The sequence below is a fragment of the Musca autumnalis genome, unplaced genomic scaffold (genome assembly GCF_047663935.1).
Source record: "Musca autumnalis isolate F117 unplaced genomic scaffold, ASM4766393v1 scaffold_4, whole genome shotgun sequence".
In the NCBI taxonomy this organism is placed as follows: domain Eukaryota; kingdom Metazoa; phylum Arthropoda; class Insecta; order Diptera; family Muscidae; genus Musca; species Musca autumnalis.
This window is the reverse complement of record NW_027411977.1, coordinates 92,622,706-92,646,344: the sequence shown is the minus strand read 5'-3', so window position 1 is coordinate 92,646,344 and position 23,639 is coordinate 92,622,706. Positions and strand designations below refer to the sequence as shown.

The following is a 23,639-nucleotide window of genomic DNA, read 5'->3' as shown; positions in this document are numbered from 1 at the left end:
TAAGTTAGATGTCTGTTGTTGTTGCCATGTTTGTGTGTGTTTGGCATTTAATCTAAGAAACGCATCTTCACAATCGGAATTTCATATTTGCAATTAATGTTGTTTTATTATTAACTCGACTTTTGTTTTGTTTCATAATGCTCACGGGTTACCGAGCCGCCCATTCACATTTAATTCCATACTGAGGAAGGTGTTATCGCTCAAGACGTCGTCATTTTCTTTAAAAAAAAATAATATAAAACAAGCTAAAAAATAGAGAGGAATTGCAAAGAGTGACTGTTGTTTATTATTTTATCATCGTAACACAATGAATACTCCCTCTTCTCTCAAAAAATATTGCTGATAATGAGGATAAGTATGTGCTCTTAGGCTGCTCCAAAGAGAAAGAATCTGTTAGTTGCTATCACTACATGTGATCTTGAAGTTCAAAACAATCCATTCATTACACTAAATAGCAAATTCCAATACCCACATACATATGCACATGTGTCTGTACGAATATATATAAGATATAGGAGGGTTCGGCCTTAAATTTAAGTTACTACACAAACATGTAGATCGAAATAATCCATTATTGATTTATGAGGAAAGTTTCCTACCCAGCGAGAACCTAAAAGGTCATGATTACAATGGTTTGGAATATTTTGTAAAATGTGTTTTGTGTTGTCGTAATAAAGATGAACCGGCAATGTACAGGTTTTATCGTATGTATATCAGACAGCTTCATGAAATGAGGAAAATTTCACACCAGTACCTGTCTTCTTCATAATAACACAGGTGGATGAATGAATGGCAATAATTTAATACATGTTAATTTCTTCAATTCAAGTCTTTTCTGCACACATGTCCCAACCGAACACAAGGACGGGGAGACCAAAGATAGGAAGCAAATGCACGTTGTCCTTCCCTGACTGCAACAAAAGAACAACGACATCGATTCCCTTACCCTTACTACACAAATCGGACGGACTGTAGTTTTGGCCTGAGAAGATAGCTCGAAACTCAATGACATTAATGACAGACTTAGCAGACAGAGCATGAATCTCCTCAAACTCATCTGAGAAGACATTTTGGAAAATCTCTCAATGATAGACGAGGAGGAAGAAATGAACCCTACAGTTAAGCGTGTTTCCATTTCCTGTCAGGATACTTTTACTCAAAATTGTCCAGAACCAACCTATTGGACCAGACTTATTAGCCTCGGATAAACCCGAATGGCCATCGATTCTAAGGCAGAAAGAATTGAAGAAGGATGGGTATATCGATTCTTCAAAAAGACGGATGAATCGCTGATACTTCCGATCTTTTAAAATAGCAAATACCGATCTCCAACAAAATGGACAAACATCTTATCGAAGGGCAGTGATATACAGCAGATGATACATCAAAGAAATCCAAAAAACATCACTGAACAGAAATTTTACCAGATAAGAAAGCACCTTAAGTTTGTGAATAAGTTCGAAAGAACTATCCTCAGCATGCTACAAGCGAACTTCGTCAAGGCAGTAGTGATTCCTGTCGGGGCCTCGACAGATTGGAAACGTCCTATTCTAGTGGCATAACGTATTCTAAGGTAATGATACAATCGCAGCCTAGGAAGGTGTCGAGGCCAACGGATACCTCATCCACATCAAAAATGAACAACCTGCGATCAAATAGATCAGTTTGCACTTTGGAAGTCACTCTTCGCACCCAGTTGAATGAAGCTGAATACCGGATGGCTACAATCTCACCAAACATCTACAGCATTCAGCGCTGTATGGAGGTTATATTAAAATGTGGACCGATATAACCCATTTTCAATATCAACAAGTAAAAAAGTGTCAGTCGGCTTTGCCGACAGATATATACCCTCAGCTAATGTGAAGCGAAACTTTTACCTCCGGACAGATCGAATGTATTTCAGGTCTCTTCAGAATTTGGCCCTTTTTGGACATTTGAACTTGCCGACAACAAGGAATTAACTGCACTAAGACACAAATGTTGAACTTTTGTAGGGCAGGTACTCTTAGGGAGGACCGATATGGGCCATTCTAGAAGTTAAACTAAATTTTGATAAAATATTAGGAGATCCAAAGTTATATTTTTAAATATTGGGGAGAAGAAGACCAAATTTTGGACCAAATCGGTTGAACAGTTCGAGAGTTATCGTGTTCTCCGATCATCACATATGGTGACATAGGGGTTTTTTACACCTTTCGGGCTGTTTTCGCAAGAAATATGGACTTATCCCTGAAAAAACTTTTTCCGTCGTAATGGAGGTAGCGAATGCAAATCGCTTCAACAAAAATCAAAGTGATTCGAGATGATTAAAGTGAACTTATCCGAAATTTTGTGTGCGAGGTACCCGAAGGAGTATACAAATTTAGTCCATATTCGAACCTGATCTATATCTGGTAGATATATTAGGATGGGCTAAGTATGGATTACATCGGTCACTCAAGAGTTATCGTGCGCAAAATTTTTCCGAACATTTCTGAAGTTCTGTGGGGGAGGTACCTGAAGGAGTGGACCGATATAGCCCATCTTCGAATTTAAACTATGTTTTGGTAAAATATTACGAAGGCCAAATTTTGGACCGAATCGACAGATCCGTTCGAGGGTTATCTTGCGCTCCTACCACTACACAAGGTGTCATAGGGGCTTTTTGCAACTTTCCGGCCATTTTCTCGGGAAGTATGGACTTGCCCCTGATGAAACTTGTGCCGTCGTATGGGGGGAAGTGAATACAAGTAGTTGCAACAACAATCAAAGCGATTCGAGAGCAGGTCCTAAACTGAACTAGTCCGAAATTTTGTGTGGGAGGTACCCGAAGGAGTGGGCCGATTGAGTCCATATTGGAACCTCATCTAAGTCTGGTAGAAATTTCACGATGTGCAAAGTATGGACCATATCGGTTACTTCCTTCAAGAGTTATCGTGCCCACAAATTTTCCGAACATTTTGGAACTTTTGTGGGGGAGGTACCGGAAGGAGTGGACCGAAATAACCCATCTTCGAACTTAAACTAAGTTTGGACAAAATATTACGAAAGCCAAAATTTGAACCGAATCGGTTCATCCGTTCGAGAGTTATCGTGCGCACCAGTCAGCCAGACAGACGAACGGACATTGCTAAATCAACTCCAAATTGTCTGAAACACATTTTTTCCAAACATACTTGGGGTCTAAAACCATTATTTCGATGAGGCACATTTTGCCCGTATGAAAGTGTATATACCCTTTCTACCCTTTTCCGGTACCAAATTATTATTTCAAAAGACAAGCGGACAGAGGGACATCATATGTCGACTAAAACGGTGTTTGCACTAGAGCTTTTTGCCGGGTTAACCTTCTTTATGAGGATTTATTTGACGTTTACGCTATGTAATTGACATTTGAAACCCAAACCCACTGCTGACGGATGCTGACGCAACCTTTTCAGAATAAGCACAAGAAGAGCTAGAATGGCACGAGAGTTCCAGGGTGCATTACAAATGTTTGGAATCCACTTTTGAAAAGGGATCCCACTTCTCTCAGTGAAGTGACAGAAGACACCAGTGAGGTGAAAGGGAAATTACTCAATAGGGCAGAATCCTTTCTCTTTAAACATTTGCTGCAGTCGAAATAGAACGCCTGTCTTTTTGCCGACCTTATTTACCCTTATTGTATTGGCAATTGATCCCCAGATAATGAACTCATCTAACACATTAAGGATAGTTTGAGCTTTCCCATAATTCGGTTTGAGCGCAACCGACTCATTTGTCTGATATTTAAAGCTCTCGAGGTGTTTGCCGTCAAGGTGCAGGCTCCAATTCCACAAATGAAGCGTGCATACCAAGTACTAATTCCCCCAAGCAGCATTCTGTATATAGAATGTGGATTCCTGACTCAGCGGAAAGCTAGTGGCACACGTTTGCTGCTTTGTGGGATAACAGTATTGAGCTTATAACGAAGCGTGTTGCAATGGCTGCTAGGTTATGTTTCATGTTGGTTGTTGATTCTACATAGGCATCCTCACAAAGACTATGTGTATGTGTTCGAATGAGTCAATGGTACTTTGGGAACAATTACCCAACAAAATAAATTGAAAGTAGTGCAATGTGGACTAGTTCTTTCAAGGAATGTTTTGATGCAGTTCAAACGGAGTCGTGAAAAAGGCACTCCATTCCTCACATTTTAACTGCATTTGGATGCAATCCAAAGAATCACATCCACTTGTCACATTTTAACAACTTCCGGTTGCAGTTCAACGAAGTCGTGAATTCCTAACAATTTAACAGCATCAGGATGCAGTCCAAACGGAGTCGTGAAAAAGGCACTCCGTTCGCTACATTTTATTAGCAGTTATTAGAGATCCCTACAAGTACATATGTAAATAAGTTTGTACATCTCTACAGACAGCGGCACACATTTTGCAAAAAGACATAAGCTTGTTAACATTTCCAAAAAATTTGTTAATATAAAATAACAAGTAAAAAAGGATCAGTCGGCTTTGCCGACAAAGATATACCCTCAGCCAATGTGAAGCGAAAATTTTACGTCCGGACAGATCGAATGTATTTAAGGTCTCTTCATAATTTTGTGGCCGTTTTTGGACATTTGAACTTGCCGACAAAAATGTGGATTAGGAATTAACTGCACTAAGACTCAAATGTTGAACTTTTGTAGGGGAGGACCGATATGGGCCATTTTATAAGTTAAACTAAATTTTGATAAAATATTAGGAGATCCAATATCGTCCTAGCATTTTAGTGAAATTTTTTAAATATTGGGGAGAAGAACCGGAATTTGTGGACCGGTATTGCCCATGGAACTAAGTTTGGATATAATATGATGAAGACCAAATGTTGGACCAAATCGGTTGAACAGTTCGAGAGTTATCGTGTTCTCCCACCGCCATATATGGTGACACAGAGTTTTTTTTACACCTTTCATTCTGTTTTCCCAAGAAATATGGACCTGCCCCTGAAAAAAACTTTTACCGTCGTAATGGAGGTAGCGAATGCAAATCGCTTCAACAAAAATCAAAGTGATTCGAGAGCAGGTCTTAAAGTGAACTTATCCGAAATTGTGTGTGAGAGGTACCAGAATTAGTAGACAACTATAGTCCATATTCGAACCTGATCCATATCTGGTAGATATATTAGGATGTGCAAAGTATGGATTACATCGGTCATTCCCTTCAAGAGTTATCGTGCGCAAAATTTTTCCGAACATTTTTGAAATTTTGTGGGGGAGGTACCTGAATCTTCGAATTTAAACTATGTTTTGATAAAATATTACGAAGGCCAAATTTTGGACCGAATCGACAGATCCGTTCGAGAGTTATCTTGCGCTCCAACCACTACTTAAGGTGTCATAGGGGCTTTTTGCACCTTTCCGGCCATTTTCTCAGGAAGTATGGACTTGCCCCTGATGAAACTTGTACCGTCGTAAGGGGGAAGTGAATACAAGTTGCTGCGACAAAAATCAAAGCGATTCGAGAGCAGGTCCTAAACTGAACTTATCCGAAATTTTGTGTATGAGGTACCCGAAGGAGTGGGCCGATTGAGTCCACATTGGAACCTTATCTAAGTCTGGTAGAAATTTCACGACGTGCAAAGTATGGGCCAAATCGGTTACTCCCTTCAAGAGTTATCGTGCCCACAAATTTTCCGAACATTTTGGAACTTTTGTGGGGGAGGTACCGGAAGTAGTGGACCGATATAGCTCATATTTGGACAAAATATTACGAAAACCAAAATTTGAGCCGAATCGGTTCATCCGTTGTCTGAAACATATTTCGTCCAAACATACCATTATTTCGAAGAGGCAATTTTTACCCGTATGAAAGTATACATACCCTTTCTAGCCTAAAGGCTGAGGGTATAAAAAATATTTAATTTGCGAACATTTTTTTCGGTAAGAATTTTTCCCAATGGAGTGCTGTTGGCACTATATAATATCAAACTCATTTAGCAGATGAAGCAAGAACAGTTCAGCTTGGATTAAATGGAGAGCGGAGGAAACACGCATGGTTGCGATTGAATTTAATGGAGAATTTTCATAATTTGTGTTAATGTAAAAAAGTTCTTATTTTCTTAATATTTTTGTTTTACACAAATAATAAATGCATTTTATTTGTTCTGGGATATTTTGTAATGGCTTGCACACATTCCGCAGAATGTATCAAAACACGTGCTTTGGACTGCATCCTATTCTACTGCCAAAGGGTTAGTTAAAATGCAGTGCCAGAGGGTCAGTTAAAATGTAGTGCAATGGAGTGCATCTTTCAATAGTCACGTTCTTGTAAAAATCATGAGTGAAAATGCATAATTTGATGCACTTCCAAATCACTTGTACATATGATTTAACTGCCTCTTTGGAGGCAAACTTTTTCCTTGGTAGGCATTACATACTGAGCTGTAAGGGTGGACAGAGTTGCTGTTTTTTGTGCATTTTGTTATAGTATTGTCTGTAATTCTATGCTTATAAAGCTTCATCTGACATATACATTTCCACGCAACCGGCCTAAAACGCAAGCCATTCAGAAAAATTGACTTTTTTGTAATCTTCGACTTTTGATAAAAATTTTTAATATGGGGTAACAATTTAATCATAAATAGGCTTGTTCGATAACTTCGCAAGTAAAAATATTTGGAAGTACTTGTACCGACATCTCATTTATCTTTTATTGAACAAGTTTGCTATCGAACAGCATATCGTAAAAGTTTGTGCAAACTTTTGGGTTATCGAACAGACCTAATGTTACATTCAGATAAAAGGTCTGTTCGATAACTTTGCAAGTAAAAAGTACTTGCAAGTTCGTGCAACTACTTCTCATTTCTTGTTTATTAAATACGTTTGTTATCAAACAGGATTTTGTAAAAGTTTGTACAAATTTGTACAAACTTTTGGGTTATCGAACATACGTAAAGTCAGGAATTTGTTAGAAATTTAGTAAGAGTATTTTCTCAATCAGTAAGAGTATTTTCTCAATTAGAAGAAGACTCGATTGCAGGAAAACTATACGTTTAAGAGAACAAAGTTATTTATTAAAATATGTTTAAAAAGTCTCAAAAATATTTTTTTATACCCTCAGCATTTATGCTAACGAGGGTATATACACTTTCATACGGGCAAAATGTGCCTCATCGAAATAATGGTTTTAGAACCTAAGTATGTTTGGACGAAATGTGTTTCAGACAATTTGAAGTCGATTGAGCAATGTCCGTCCGTCTGTCTGGCTGGCTGGATGGAGCGCACGATAATTCTCGAACGAATGAACCGATTCCGTTCAAATTTTGGCTTTCGTAATATTTTGCCCAAACTTAGTTTAAGTTCGAAGATGGACTATATCGGTCAACTCTTTCCGGTACCTCCCACATAAAAGTTCAAAAATGTCCGGAAAATTTGTGCACACGATAAGTCTTGAAGGGAGCAACCGATTTTGTCCATACTTTGCACATCCTGAAATGTGTACCAGACATAGATAAGGTTTCAATATGGACTCAATCGGTCCACTCCTTCGGGTACCTACCACACAAAATTTTGGAAAAGTTCAGTTCGAATCGCTTTGACTTTTGTTTTAGCAACTTGTATTCACTGCCCCAAAACGACGTTACAAGTTTCATTAGGGGCAAGTAAATACTTCCAGAGAAAATAGCATGAAAGTTGCAAAAAAGCCCCCTATGACACCGTGTGAGGTGGTTGGAGCGCAAGATAACTCTAGAACGGGTCTGCCGATTCGGTCCAACATTTAGCTTTAGTAATATTTCGTCCAATTTTTCATACTATAACTCTTGAAGGGAGTGGCTGAATTGGTCCATACTTTACACATCTTAATATATCTTCCTGATATAGATCAGGTATATTTGTCTACTCCATCCGGTACCTCCCACACAAAATTTCGGATAAGTTCACTTTAAGACCTGATATCGGATCACTTTGATTTTTGTTGAAGCAACTTGCATTCGCTGCCTCAATTACGATGGTAAAAGTTTTTTTCAGGGGCAAGTACATATTTCTTGAGAAAACAGCCCGAAGGATGTAAAAACCTCATAGGCACCATATGTAGTGGCTGGAGATCCACTTCCATAATGGTCAATGTCGATCCATTCCTTTTAGCCGACTGATACTTTTTTAATTGTTTTAAAAGAATTTTAATTCTTGGCGCTAAGTGGGTTAATGAATCAAGATTTCGCTTCTTCAGCGCTCGCATTCGTCCCGACATTTTGTTAGGTTTGCCCAAGTGGCTTTCTGAACGAACAGGTACCCAACAGAAAAACACACATGCCCAAAAATTCCCCCGCCAATGTTTTGTTCAGACTAAGAGCTATCCCATAAAGAAAATTCACTCCATAGTATACAACCATTAAAAATCATTTCTATAGGGATGTTTATACCAAGTTTCAGAATGCTAGTTCTAACCATTCCTATACAATACTCGTATCTTTTCTATTAGGAACATTGAAAGGACATGTTGGTATCTTACTTAGCATATGCATCCTTTACCGATGACATTTGATTTACACAGACTAATTGAATTAAATCGAGTGACACCGCGAACAAGCAAACACAACAACTTACTTTACACATGGGCAACAGACAAGATAAAATAAAACCAATCTCAAGAGCCATTTATCGGTAGCAAGTGGCAATTGGTGGTCGGTCGGATTGAATGAACATCATCAGCATCAGCATCGAATCAGCAGAAGCAGTAAGAATCACAACAACATTTGAACAAATACGAATGTCGCCAACGCCGCCGCAAAAACAAAGCAACAACAACAACATTTCAACTACCATCAAGATCAGTTCAGCCAGTCAGTCAGTCCTCTTCCCAGCTAACTAAAACATAAAATGGTCAGCCAAGTGTTTTCCCAGTCTTAAACGAAACGTGTTGGAATACGGACGTATTGAGAGGAAAAACAGCGACAATTTTGAGAAAAGTTCGAAAAGTTAAATAACAAAAAAGTATTTCTTACATTAAAAATAAAGAGAGTGCTCAATAAGAGAAATATAATTATAAAAAACAAAAGAAATATAACAAGAAAAAAAATAATTAAAAAAAGAAACTCAAAATATAGAAATAAAAACAAATGATAATAAGTATTATATTGAAATTCCGCATCGATAATAAAAACAATAACAACGATAATAATAATAACAAATAAAGTTATTAAGAATTTTATTGAGAGATGCTGTAGGGACGAAGAAAACACTCATCAAATATTCACCAGTATTCATTCCCAAAGCGAGAAATCGAATGTGAATTGCTTGCTCTGGCGTTTATTTTCGCTGGAATTTCTATTAGATTAATTCAATTGATATATTGGCGGGTCAGATGTCAAATACGACGAAGGCAACGACAAGTGTTGCTTTGATTCGCTCGTATTCAAGACATACCAACAATTTCAATTCTAACTTGGTGAACGTTTTCCAGAGACGCCGGAACATTTGCAAACGACAAGGTAGTGGTCGTGGTGGTGTCAGGCAATAGAACTCACACAAATTTCCCGAGGCAATACTTCATTCCATTTATCATCGGTGAATCAGTGATTTTACCCAATAAAGTATTAACCGAACTGCAGTTTAAATTTAAAAAGATAAAAAGAAAAACAGTTGTATTAACAAAATAAAAAATAAGTAAAACAAAAACCAAGTGAAAATTTCAATTTCTTTTCGAGAGAGAGAGAATTCCGAGCATCCAACCATTTCGGCTGAGTTGCTGATAATTTTGAAATTTTATGAATGTTTTGAGTTGTACGTCCGTCATTGGATTTGATAAGAAACAGCAGCAGTAGCAAAAGGGCAAGCCAGCCAAACAGCAATCTCAAGCAGCCCTCTCGGTTCGATTGACATTAAAACGCCGTCGTCACAGCGCTTAGTCGTCCTCCTAGTCACAGCAATCATATTATGCCTTGCATTCTCCTTCCTTCCCCGCTCGCTCTTCATTTTAAGTGATTGTGGTGTAAATTTGTGAAAATTGTTTGTGTAAAAAAAATTAAATTTTCCATAAGAAAAAAACCCAAGCATCGGATATCTACTGGAACCAACATATGTGAGTGTGTGCTTGTGAATGTTTGTGTTATGAAAATTTGAAAATCGGTTAGCGAAATTCAGTAGAATCCTTCTTTCGGAGACAAAAACAAAAAGATACACAACCAACAACAGGAATAAGAGCCTCACATCCATTCAACCAACTAACATGTGCATGTGCTGGTATTAGTGAAATTGTAAAGTGAGAGAAGCAAATCAACAATCACAAAAACAAAACAAAAAAATCCCCAGAAATTATCGCCTGATAAATAAAATACAATATTCAAAACCAATATTTAAATATTTTGTGAGAAAAAATGTTCGTACCCACATCTTCAAGAATAAGCAAAATATAAATGTTATACGAAGCAAGAATAAATTGAAAAAAGTGTTGAAAATAAAATAATTAATAAACGCCAAACATTTCTAAAAGGACTTTTCCAAAATGGCATCATTTGTGTATGCCTTTTGGAGTATAACCAATGTGGCTTCGGTCCATTGTGCTGCCCGCCCCGAAATCTCGCCCTGCTCCTGTGAACCCACCGTATCTCCTAACTATGCTGAATTGTCGTGTGAAAAAGTCGACTCGTTTCAATCCATTATCAATGCCTTGTCGGGTAAATTTGAACCGAATGTCAATGTCAGCTTGAAAATAACGCATTCGCAACTGGAAGACTTGGAAATGTGGTCGTTTATGGATATGAAAATGAATTTGTCAAAACTTCGAATGCAGTGGAATGGATTAAAGTAAGTGTAGATCAAATAAAATGAATATGAATTCCGTGATATATATACATAAATATACATATATGTGTGTACATATACTTACATAAGTTTAAGTAATTTAGAAATTAAAAAAAGAACAATTAAAAAAGTGTTACAGTCGGATAGGCCGACCAGAAGAATATGGAAAAACTACCAAAAGACTTGCGGGAGGGAAAAACATAAATTAACGTGTTTTAAAAATTTATTGATTTTCTTTGAATTTATCAAAAAAAAGGCATCTACTGTTGACGGTTGTGATGAGGTATGTACGCCTAATCTTTGAAAAGTTTTTATTTCCAAATATAAAATTACAATAGAAGTAAAAAATATTGGGACTGCTTGACTGACATATTCTGTTAGATTTTTTATATTTGACGCTGATTTAAATTTTTGATGCTGATTTAAAGCCCTGGTTTATTTCTTTCTTTAGAAGGCTGTATTTTTGGAATGCACTTAATATATGTAAGTAGTGGAACAATTTAACTACACAAAAAGAAAATTTTCTTGAAAATGCTTCTTTGGCCCCATACAAATTACTACGGAAACATAGATCGCTCGGGTGGCACGGATTAACGTTAACCGAGCGCCATAACAATTTCATATGTGTATAAGGTTTTTTGATCAAAACAATGTGTTTTTGTGTTGCCCTAATGTAGATATTGGGAACCCAAAATTCAAAATTGTTGCTAATTCGGAGAAATCTTTTTGACCCCTTCGTTTCCGAAATTCCAAATTGAACCCAATTTAGGCGGTATATATGGATAAAACCTTCAAAATATCAGAACTTAAACTTATGCCAACAATTTTTAAGCTCGGTATTAAAATAAATCTAAATGTTATTTGAAGAAGTTTTGTGGCCACCTTGAATGTCAAATAACAGCAAGGTCGGCAAAACAATGTAGCTGAAATTCTCAAAATATCTTAAATTAAGGAGGAACCATTGTATGGGACCTATACCAAAACGTGAACCGATAAGACAAAACAGAGACGAAATCCGTTCCAGACGATTTGGAGTCCATTTAGCCGTGTTCGTCAGTCTGTCTGCCAGGTTTGAGAACACGATAACTCTCAAACGGCGAACCGATTTGGTCCAAACTTTTTACAACCTAATATTTCTTCCAAAATTTTGCCCTGTCAGTTCAGCTAGAGCGCACGATAACTCTAGATCGCATTCTCGGTCCACTTGATCTGGCAGTTAAAGGTAATTTTAAATTTCTTTGCAGCATTTTTCCCCTATTATTATACAACATTTTTCGTATCAAGTCCATACTTCCTAAGAAAATGGCCCAAAAGCTCCAAAAATCTTGTCGGTACCAACTAAAATATCTGATGGGCACGATATACTACTAAACTTTGCCGATCGAGTTCCAAGGTCTATATCGGACGGCACATACGGGTACCTCCCTTACAAAAGTTCAAAACTTTCGTTTAAGTGCAATTCGAAGATGGTTTTGAAGGTAGTCTTTTTGATTTTGATTACAACGACATAATTTTTTTTCGTGGGGTAAGTCATTGCTTTCTGACATAATGACCCGAAAGGTCAAAAATATCCTACGGTGACCAATAATTTCCGTTTTAATCTAGTTTTGGGCTCTTCATGAATCGTATTAAAACAATTTGAATTGCTTAGGGAGCCAATGCTTTTTAAGATATGAACCCCGAAATCTCTCAATACGTATTTAGAGAAGAGAGCAGGCGAAAATGTGACTGTATTCAAACTTAAACTTGGCAACTTATGACAGTGTGTAAGTGAGTTTGTACCCACGCAAGCTTAAAGCAAAACAAAACATTTGTTCTTTTTGTACGCTTCCAGCATACCAATCCACACTGGTCCCAACCTGCGACAAAAATCGATATCAGCAAATCTCTGCGACAATTCAGCAATTTTTCTCTAAACATATTATATTTTAATATTCCAGCACTGTTTTTGTAATTTATAACGGTATTTAACAAAACAAGACAGAAGAAGTTGACATTTACGTATGATCTCTTAAAAACTTTAATAACATCAGTCAGGTTGTGACTTCTTAGAAGGCAAGTAACTCAAAATTGAAAGGATAAAATTATTTTTTTCGAAATGGAAGTTTTAGTACAAGGGTTTCTTATTACTTTTGCATAAAAATGTGTACACATTATTCCCATAAAATGGGCTGGAAATCACATTTTATTATAATAATATTTTGTGGATTTTTTCCCAAGTCCTAAAAATTGAAGAGAGTTTTACTAACTCCGCCATCATTCGCCACTCTCTTTTTGAATAATGTTCGAAATAGTGTCAAGTTTACAAAAAATTTGGTTCCAGCTGTATATACATTATACATTAAAAATACTGACGATGCCTCTGGTCGTTTCAGTGAATATGCCGTATTACTGTATTCTCAGTTTCTTCTTTGTTTTGTGTTTTAATTGTTTGGTTTGGTTTTTTTCTTTAAAGATTTAGACATTTTTGTTTTGGGATATACTTATGAGTGTATTTTTTTACTTCTGTATGTTTTTGATATATGTATGATGCTACGTATAATATGAAAAATAAGTAAAAATGTAAAGTTCGGTCGCATCGAATTTTATTATGAAATATTCTGACCTCAAATGGAATAATTTGTTTCCTTTCCCATCCACGATACCAGTCGGAGACGTTTTTTGACCACTAAGAACTCCCAATTGCAAATTACAACCAATTCGAACCGAAAATGTAGATAAAAACCTCAAAATAACTAAAATAGGGAGGTACCGTAATATGAGGGCTATACCGAAACCTGGACCTAAGACCACAATTTTTGGCGCAGAAGGTTTCTGATCATTGAGAACCCCAAATGACAAATTACAACCAATTCGGGCCGAAAATATTGATAAAATCTTCAAGGTACCAGAAATCGGGAGGTATCGTAATATGAGAGCTATACCGAAACCTGGACCTAAGACAACAATTTTTGGTGCAGAAGGTTTCTGACCATTGGGAACCCCAAATACCAAAGTACAGCCAATTAGAGCCGAAAATGTAGATAAAAGCTTCAAAATACCTGAAATCGGGTGACATGGGGGCTATAGGAAAAACTGGACCCATATTGATGATTTTTTTATACTGAAAAAATCAGATTGATCCGATGATTATAAATATTTTTGTCGCACCTTCCCATACAAGTGGGACCACAGTGCAATCGTACCGACATCGCAACGAAACCGCTACGAAATTTGGACGTTACGTCCGATGTCGTAGGGATATCTTAACGAAAGTTCTATAAAGTGGTTGACATAATTTCGGAACGAAATCGATCCGATTTTGCTCCGGTTTCTGAACGAAATCGGAAGAAAATCCTTTGATGTTTGTTCTTCCACATTTTCGTATAGATTTCTGAACGGTTTCAGAAATAATGACGTATTAAAATCGGATGTAACTTTCGAATTTTCGTACAGATTTCTGAACAATTTTGCAAATAATAGGTACGTACAAATTTTTACTGAATGCTGTTCGATAACAAAATTATTCAGCAAAAGACAGCGATTTGAGAAAGATTTTTTGACAGTTGTGTGATTGAGAACTTGTACATTTTTGTCCTTTAAACATTTGTAAGTTGGGCCAGCTGACTTTTAATCAGGTGTTTAATGTAAACAACTTGAAATGTTAACATATTTGACCAAGAAAGTTTAACTAACAATTTCAATTTTTTCAATAAGAAAAATGCAATTGTAAAATTTATGTTTTTCTTCCATTTGGTTAAAAATATGAAAATAAACAAAAACAAATTTCATATATTTTGGGAAACAGCTGGCTTTCTTGCAATTTATAACAAAATGTTGTTCCATAACTTTCTTCAATTGTTCTTGCTTGAGAGAGTTTGAGAGAGGTTGCTGGAACTTTCTGAAACTTGCTGAGTAATTATTGCTGGGAAAGTTATCGTACACACCTGATGTCGTTTGATCAATTTTTATACCCTCAGCATTTATGCTAACGAGGGTATATACACTTTCATACGGGCAAAATGTGCCTCATCGAAATAATGGTTTTAGACCCCAAGTATGTTTGGACGAAATGTGTTACCGACAATTTGGAGTCGATTGAGCAATGTCCGTCCGTCTGTCTGGCTGGCTGGAGCGCACGATAACTCTCGAACGGATGAACCGATTCGGTTTAAATTTTGGCTTTCGTAATATTTTGCCCAAACTTAGTTTAAGTTCGAAGATGAGCTATATCGGTCCACTCCTTCCGGTACCTCCCCCACAAAAGTTCGAAAATGTTCGGAAAATTTGTGCGCGCGATAACTCTTGAAGGGAGTAACCGATTTGGTCCATACTTTGCCCATCGTGGAGCGTGTACCAGACTTAGATCAGGTTTTAATATGGACTCAATCGGTCCACTCCGTCGCATACCTCCCACACAAAAATTTGGAAAAGTTCAGTTTAGGACCATCTCGCGAATCGCTTTGATTTTTGCTTTAGGAACTTGTATTCACTGCCCTCCATACGACGGTATAAGTTTCATCAGGGGCAAGTCCATACTTCCTGAGAAAATAGCCTGAAAGTTGCAAAAACCCCTATGACACCGTGTGAGGAGGTTGGAGGGCAAAATAACTCTCGAACAGGTCTGCCGATTCGGTCCAAAGTTTGGCCTTAGTAATATTTTGTCCAAACATAGTTTAAGTTCGAAGATAAGCCACATCGGTCCACTCCTTCAGTTACCTCCCCCACAAAAGTGGAAAAATGTTCGGAAAAATTGTGCGTACGATAACTCTTGAAGAGAGTGGCCGAATTGGACCATACTTTACACATCCTAATATATCTACCAGGTATAGATCAGGTTCAAATATGGACTATATTTGTCCACTCCATCCGATACCTCCCACACAAAATTTCGGATACATGTTCACTTTAATACCTGCTTTCGAATCACTTTGATATTTGTTGAAGCAACTTGCATTCGCTGCCTCAATTGCGATGGTAAAAGTTGTTTCAGGGGCAAGTCCATACTTCTTGAGCAAACATCCCTGAAGTTGTAAAAAACCCCTAGGGTACCATATGGCTGGAGATCCATTCTTTTTAGTATCTCCTCCGCAAAACTTTTGATCTTTAATCCTAATCAACATTTTTGTCGGTTCAAACGCCCAAAACTTTTAAAACTCCCTAAATACATGCGTTTTTTGGGAAAAAATTGTTTCAATATACACAAGCTGAGGGTATATCTCTGTCGGCAAAGCCGACTGATACTTTTTTACTTGTTCTTTCTTATGTTCTTTAAACTTTGATTGTAATTTCTAACGTTTCTTATGATTTTGACTGTTTGTTATCCTATGGTATTTATAATAGAACAATGTAAACTTTGTGTACAACTGTGTTGAGTCTTTCAGCACAAGCTTAAATTATTACATATTGCATTTATTTTAACAGAAAATAAAAATTGTATATTCATTCCCTTTAGAACTCCTCGAAATAATCATTTTAGATCCCACAAAGAATATACATTCTTGATCAGGGTGAAATTTTACATAAATATAGCCATGCCCCCCGAATCCGTCTGTCTGTGGAAATCACATTAGCGTCCGTACGGATTGAAGTAGGTGGTGCGTAGAATTTTTGGTATTGAAAATGGGCTATGTAGATTCACGTTACAGTATAGCCAGTCAAATTTACCCTCCAAATTGGTTGTAACTAGGTATTTTGTCTTTCCAGATGTTATATAGGTCCACGTCTTGGTGTAGCCCCTTACAACGCAAAGCATCACTTTAAGAAATTTTAAGTGAAATGTTTTCTCATAATAAGCATATTCTACTCGACCAAGGAATAAGCCTCAACGTGGTTTAGTACTTTCAAGAAAAGGAAACGATTTTCGTTTTTAATTCAGTACAATTCATTGAGCAGGGTCATTTTTATGTCGTAATTTTTCTTTTAAAAAATAACCTATTTAATGTTATGAGGGTCTTTTAACATGCACTTGACATTCGGTATCTTGGTTTCGCAGGTCCCCGTTTTCGATCGGAACATGCGCCCAGATAAGAATGGTATTGAAGAATTTTAGTTTTATCGGTTCATTCACCGATTGAATCTGAAGACGAGATATTAGGTCTGTACGATAACCCAAAAGTTTGTACAAATTTGTAAAAACTTTTACAAAATGCTGTTCGATAACAAACTTGTAAAGTAAAAGAGAGCGAATTTGGAGACAATAGTGAGAGAATTTTAGAGAGCTTTGGAGAGTTTTGTTTACAAGTTTTTGCAAGGAAAATTTTTCTTGTAAGAACTTGCAAGTTTGATTAGCTGATTTAAATTCGAATGTTTTGTGGCGGACTTCTTCGCAAAAACATAAACAAACGTTTGGTTATTAAAATAAATAGAAATAAAGCAAGTAAAAAAGCGTTAAGTTTGGCCGGGCCGAACTTTCCATACCCTCCACCATAAAATATTCTGAACTAAAATGGAATAATTAGTTTTCATTCCTGTCCCCAACTTTAAGTGGATACGTTAAAATGTCAGATAATGTACACAAAATGCTTCATGCTTGGGAACTTCAAATGTCCTTAACAGCTAGTTCGGAGGTACCCATATATGTGGGCTATACGAAAATATGAACTTAAATTAACAATTTTTGTTGCAGAATATTTGTTGGCTTTTAAATTTCAAATTACAGAAAGTTCGTCCAAAAAATAAAGCTAAGGTACAGAAAATCGGGAGGTTTGTTTTGGGGCTATACCAAAACATGGACCTACGTTCGGTTAAACATTTTAAGTAAAATCCTCGAAGTACCGAAAATCGGGAGGTATGGTTATATTAGGGCTATTTTGAAAATTGTTGATGCAGATGTGTGGTGACCACTACAACCTTCAAATGTCAAATTACAGTTAATTCGGTTAAACATTGTAGCTAAAATTGCCAAATTACTGAAAATCGGGAGGTACCGTTATATGGAAGCTATATCCGAACATGGACCTACATATGTTGACAATTTTTGATGCAGAGGTGTTGCGACCACTCAGAACTTCAAATGTCAAATTACTGCTAGTTCAGGTTAATATTGTAGCTAAAATCATCAAATTACTGAAAATCGGGAGGTACCGTTATATGGGGGCTTTATCAATGCATCGACCTTTCTTGACAATTTTTGGTGGATAGGTGTGGTGACCACTAAGAAGTTCAAATGACAAATGTTCAAATTACAGCTAATTCGGTTAAAACTTGTAGGTAAAATTCTCAAAATACCGAAAATCGGGAGGTACCGTTATATGAGGCTATATCAAAACATGGACCTATGTTCATAATTTTTTCGAATATAAGTTTTTTGGTCACTAAGAACCCTAAGTATCAAGTATTATATTATAAGTAATTCGGTCTAGAAATGTGACTTAAAACGTCAAAATACCTGAAATCGGGCGGTAACCTTATATGAGGGCTATTCCAAAACATGGACTTATGTCCACTAGTTTTGTTATATAAGTTTATTGGCATTTAAGAACATTAAATGTCAATTTATAGCTTAATCGGTCTGAAAATGTAGCTAAAAACGTAAAAATGCTGTAAATCCGGTTTACCGTTATATGGGGGCTATACCAAAACGTGGACCTATGTCCACAACTTTTGTTATATAAGTTTATTTACACTTAAGAACCCTAAATGTCAAATTATAGCTAAATCGGTCTGAAAATGTAGCTAAAAACGTCAAAATAGCGTATATTGGGGGGTACCGTTATATGGGGGCTGTACCAAAACGTGGACCGATATGGCCCATCATCGAACTTGACCTGCCTGCAAACAAAAGACGCATTTTCCCAAAATGTCAGCGTCCTATCTCCATTTTTGTGGATGCTAGAGTGATTACCACAGACGGACGGACGGACACAACTTTTGTTACTTTTTTGTTTGAATTTTACACTGATCAAGAATATATATACTATGAGTATTTCAATGCGTTACAAACGGAAAAACAAACTTAATATACCCTCCATACTATGGTGGAGGGTATAAAAAGGGAAAAATTATTAAATAAATTATGGAATACGATAATGTAAATAAAATAACTTATTTTGTAGTTTGTGGTGACTTTTTTATTTTATTATTTATTTAATCTTTTCCGCCAACATCTTCTTCTTCTTCTTCAATCACCTGACTTCTTGCAAGTTTTTGCAAATTGCTGTTCGATAGCAATCAGCAAATTTTTAGCTTCGAGAGAGTAAAATTGGTGGAGAGATGTTTCTGAGAACATGCTGAGTACTTGCAAGTACTTTTCACTTGCGAAGTTATCGTACAGACCTATTGTATCTGGCTAACTATAAATTCTTAGCCAAACTCATTTCTTGTTCCATGACAGCTTTAATAGACGTCGTACAGTGGTTCAGAATCGTTTTTCTGGTCAAAATACAGTTACTTTTGTCGAATTTTTTTAGGCGGCACCCTCCAAAAGTCTTTAGTTTTGTTAGATTTTAAGATTGCCAAAGTTTGAGCACAATCGGAATTTGTTAACACGTGCCACTGGGGCCTCGAAGTTTCCATAGTAATTTGTGTGGGGTCAAAGGAGAATTTTCACGAAATCGCTCTACAGACCGCATTTTTTGTCCAATCAAAAACAAATATTACCACTTCTTCGTGATAGCTAAAAAACTAATCCTAAAAAAATTGTGAAAATTAGCTCGGATTTTAATATTAGGGCCCATGGAAACTTTGAGGGTCCAGTAGTACGCACGTTAGGCCGGGGCGATTTGTATGGAAGGAAAAAAGTGATAGTGGGCGCCTGGAGTTTCTGATTCTTGGGATTGTACTGAGCAAAAAAGTCCACTAGACCATATGTCGACGGTGAAAATAGAGTCCCCGGATTTTGACTTGAAATTTTTTTCAAGGATATTTTGGCCAAACCATATCTCAGAAACTTGACCTATCCTGAAACGTTCCGTTTGCGTTCTTAGTACACTCACCAAGGGCTTTCATCTCAAAAAGGAAATTTCCACCCACTGACTTTGAGTAAAATTTTGTAGCACAGTGTAATTTATCGATATTTTCCGAAAAATGTGCACTTTATCGGGGCCATAACTGCCTGAAGGAGCGTTCCAATGCTTTTGCGATGTACTAGAGAGTTCTTAATTATTGCCTAGGCTACAATTTTTGTCTGTGTGTTGGATCAAAAATCTCAGTGGTTTGGCTGTTACATATATGCCAATATATCCAAAAAACCTAAAAAAAACTTCAAGTCAAAATTCGGGGGCTCGATTTTCACCGTAGACATATGGTCTAGTGGACTTTTTTGTTCAGTACAATCCCAATAATCAGAAAATCCAGGCGCCCGTGGTGGTGTTCAAATCGCCCCGGCCTAACGCACGTGTTAACATATTCCGGTTGTGCTCAAACTTTGGCAATCTTAAAATCTAACACAACTAAACACTTTCGATTTTTTAAAACCACCCTAATACACATGTTAGCTCACAACCTCTAGCCTATTTTTAAACGTAACTTCTCAAGTGATAATACGATGAAGCCAGTTTTCACTCTTTTAGAAAAATTCCTTTATGTCACGTATGTATTTCAGCTATCTCATTTGCATTTCGTGAAATCTGACGAGAACTGATCTGTGAAAAATACTGTAAAGTACCACACTAATAGTGATTGCTATTTAAGTCATTTTTTACAATCATAAAATACAAATTATTTAATGACCATAAAGATTGTGTAATATGTACATACAGACTTGTCTTAATTGGGTGAATGATATAAGTAGTTATGGTTGAGCATAATGTATTCGCCTATCAATTACAGCCGGTATAACAATAACGATACAAACAATTTCTTCAAGATAATTTAGGAAATTCAAATATAAATCCAAATAGAAATATATTAAGCAATTTTCCTTGTGGCAATTGTCACTATGTTGCCTTCAACAAACTGACAATTGCCGCAACGAACGGATCAACCCATTTGTTCCAAACTTAGCACCTTGTAATATTAGGTCAAGTTCGATGAGATCGGACCACCCCATAGTGGATCCACCTATTGGTCAGAAATAAAAAATGAATGTCAACATTTTGGTACAACTCTGGCAACTCTGACAGCTATCACATGGACCTTTTTAAAAATATATTACTTTTTGTTTCATTCGAACGCGATCTTCTTACGAATACCTTGAAAAGTCGGAACATTTGACTAATATTTTTTGTTGTGAGTACGACATATATTATCGCGAAACTAATACGTATAGCAAAATATTATAGTGGATTTTGAAGGAGGAGGTAATAGCTTAATTTTCATTAAAAAATAGTGTTTTAGTTGTTGTGGATTTCTAGTTAGCTGCAAATTTCATTGTCACGCTCGTGGTTTCTTAAAACACTCTTCGCAGGAGCACAAAGCTGTAACCGGCGCATTAGCTTGATTTTTACACTCTAAATATTTTTTGCCACTTTCCCCATACATGTGGATCCACTGTGCAACCCTTCGGGTATCTAATTCAAACGGTGCACACGATAACTCTCGCAGGGAGTTAGCGATTTGGTTCAAACTTTACGCGTCGTTAATTTTCCTCCAGACATAGGTCAGGTTCGAATATATCGGTACAATCCTCCCACTACACACAATTTCAAAAAAAAAATCAAAAGTGCATTGTTAGGATATGTCTTGGATATATTTGATTTTTTCCAACAGGTTGTCCTCCCGACGGTACAATTTTTTTCGGGTGCTAGTCTATACAAAAATCCTGCCCAAACTGACAGGTAGGTAGGAGTAGCCGATTTGGCCGAAGCTTTATACATCGTTCAATCTCTTCCTAACATACATTGTTTTACTAATCATTTCTTTTCTGGTCGGAACCCAATCTCCAGATAAAATTTCATGAGGATCGGTCCATAATTTCGGCCTGGAGTCTGATTACAATTAGAAAGTTTGTTTTCCGTTTGTAACTCATTGAAATACTCATATCAATGAGTGCACGCACCACGATTCATAACAGCTCAATGATATGGGACCGACCTACTGTTTATCGACGAGTCCGAACGGCGTGTCTTAGGACACCACTTATAGAGAATTTTTACGTGGCTGAAATACTCAGGAAATGTCGTCTACATTACACTGAGGGGTATTTTGCCACCCTTGAAAATTTGATGTCACCTGGCCGTGGAATCGAACCCACGACCTTCAACGTGCAAGGCGGGTGTGCATACCATTGCACCTTGTGATGTAGCCCCCTTATAACAAACTATACACGGTGCTCTTGAATCAAATTTAAATGGAAGGTGCTTACACCTGGGAAGTTTTTGCGGATTCTGAAACTACAATGTTCATAGATGAGAAAATTGAAAAAACAAAAAAAAAAATCGCCTGAGCGCTTTTTAAATAAATCGCGATTCATGTTGACATTACACTGAGGGGTTGTTTTTTTGTTAGGGTTAGGGGTTGTTTAGGTTTTTACGATTTTGCTTAGAAACCGCAGGTCCTATCATAATGAGACTGAAGAAAATGTTGTAGCTATAAAAATTCTCTACAAGATTGACCTTCACTGTATTTTCGCAGGTTTGACCATTTTTGAGATATTGAAGTTCAAATTGGGACAATGCACTGACTGTATCGCCCCCTTATAAAACAATGTCATGAAGGGTGCGCCTTAACTAACTTTTAATGAAAACCGCTTACACAGGGGAAGTTTTTGTGAATTCTGAAACAGCAATGTTCATGAATGAGAAAAATCTAAACACAGGAAAAAATCGCTGTAGGGATTTTTAAATAAATCGCGCTCAAAATTCACATTTTTAGGTGTTTTTTAGGTTTTCACGAATTTGCATGGAAACCGCAAGTCCAATCGAAATGGAGCTCAAGAAAATGTTGTAGCTGTGAAAATTCTCTACAGGATTGACTTTTATGATTTGTTCTCAGGCTGTACCATTTTTGAGATAAAGAAGCTCAGTTTACATTTTTAGGTTTTTTTGTTAGGGTTTCGCGATTTTGCTTGAATACGGCAAGTCTTATCGGCATGGAACCTGAGAAAATCTTATAGCTGTGAAAATTCTCTACAAGACTGGCTTATGTAATTTTTCCTAGGTTGTACCATTTTTGAGATATATAAGTTAAAGTTGGGAAATTGCAGTCATGACTTGGTTTTATAAGGAGACGATACAGAATTGAATTGAATTTGAATTGTCCCAATTTCAACTTCTATATCTCAAATATCATTAAGATCAATCTTGTAGAGAATTTTGATAGCTACAACATTTTCTTTATTCCAATTTTGATAGGACTTGCGGTTTCCAAGCAAAATCGCAAAAACCTAAACAACCCCTAAAAATGTCAACTTGAATCGCGATTTATTTGAAAAGCGCTCCGGCGATTTTTTTTGTTTTTTGATTTTTCTCATCTATGAACATTGTAGTTTCAGAATCCGTTAAAACTTCCCAGGTGTAAGCACCTTCCATTTAAATTTGATTCAAGAGCACCGTGTATAGTTTAAACTATATACCGAAATAAAAACATTCCATATCTACCCACACCGACAATATGGGGACGTAAATTCACTGCATATTTGCTGGTGTGGACGCAAAAATAAATTACATAAGGAAAATCCCCAATATTGCACACATTAGCGGCTGTATAAGGATGGAAAAATTTCAGCACATAGTCCAAAAAATCTCTTAGCTGACTTATTAACTTAACTCTTTTTTACTTGTAAATGGACTGACGGACACACATCGCAAAATCGTTTTATCTCGCCAGATCGAATATTTCGCGATGTTACATAAACTTTCGGAAAAAACTAACTTGACATTGAACATAACCTTTCAATTTTGAACAGCATAGTTCTAGATAAAATTATGAACTGAAGAAGTTATTTAATTTTTGATAATCGTTGGGTTATACTCTAAATCCAACAAATTAAAGATGAAAAAAAAAACAGTAGGGAAATGACCAATTCGGGTGGGGC

At 36.7% G+C, this 23,639-nt stretch overlaps 1 protein-coding gene across 1 annotated transcript in view; it reads left to right on the top strand.

The window, feature by feature from the left end:
- The first annotated feature begins 8,791 nt into the window (after positions 1-8,791).
- The window catches only part of ltl (leucine-rich repeat-containing larval translucida), a 70,486-nt gene continuing 55,638 nt past the window's right edge, over positions 8,792-23,639 (top strand). The window contains exon 1 of the mRNA XM_073982022.1: positions 8,792-10,747. Coding sequence (XP_073838123.1) covers positions 10,446-10,747 — 302 coding nt within the window. The 5' untranslated portion in view covers positions 8,792-10,445. The remainder of the gene's footprint in view (positions 10,748-23,639) is intronic.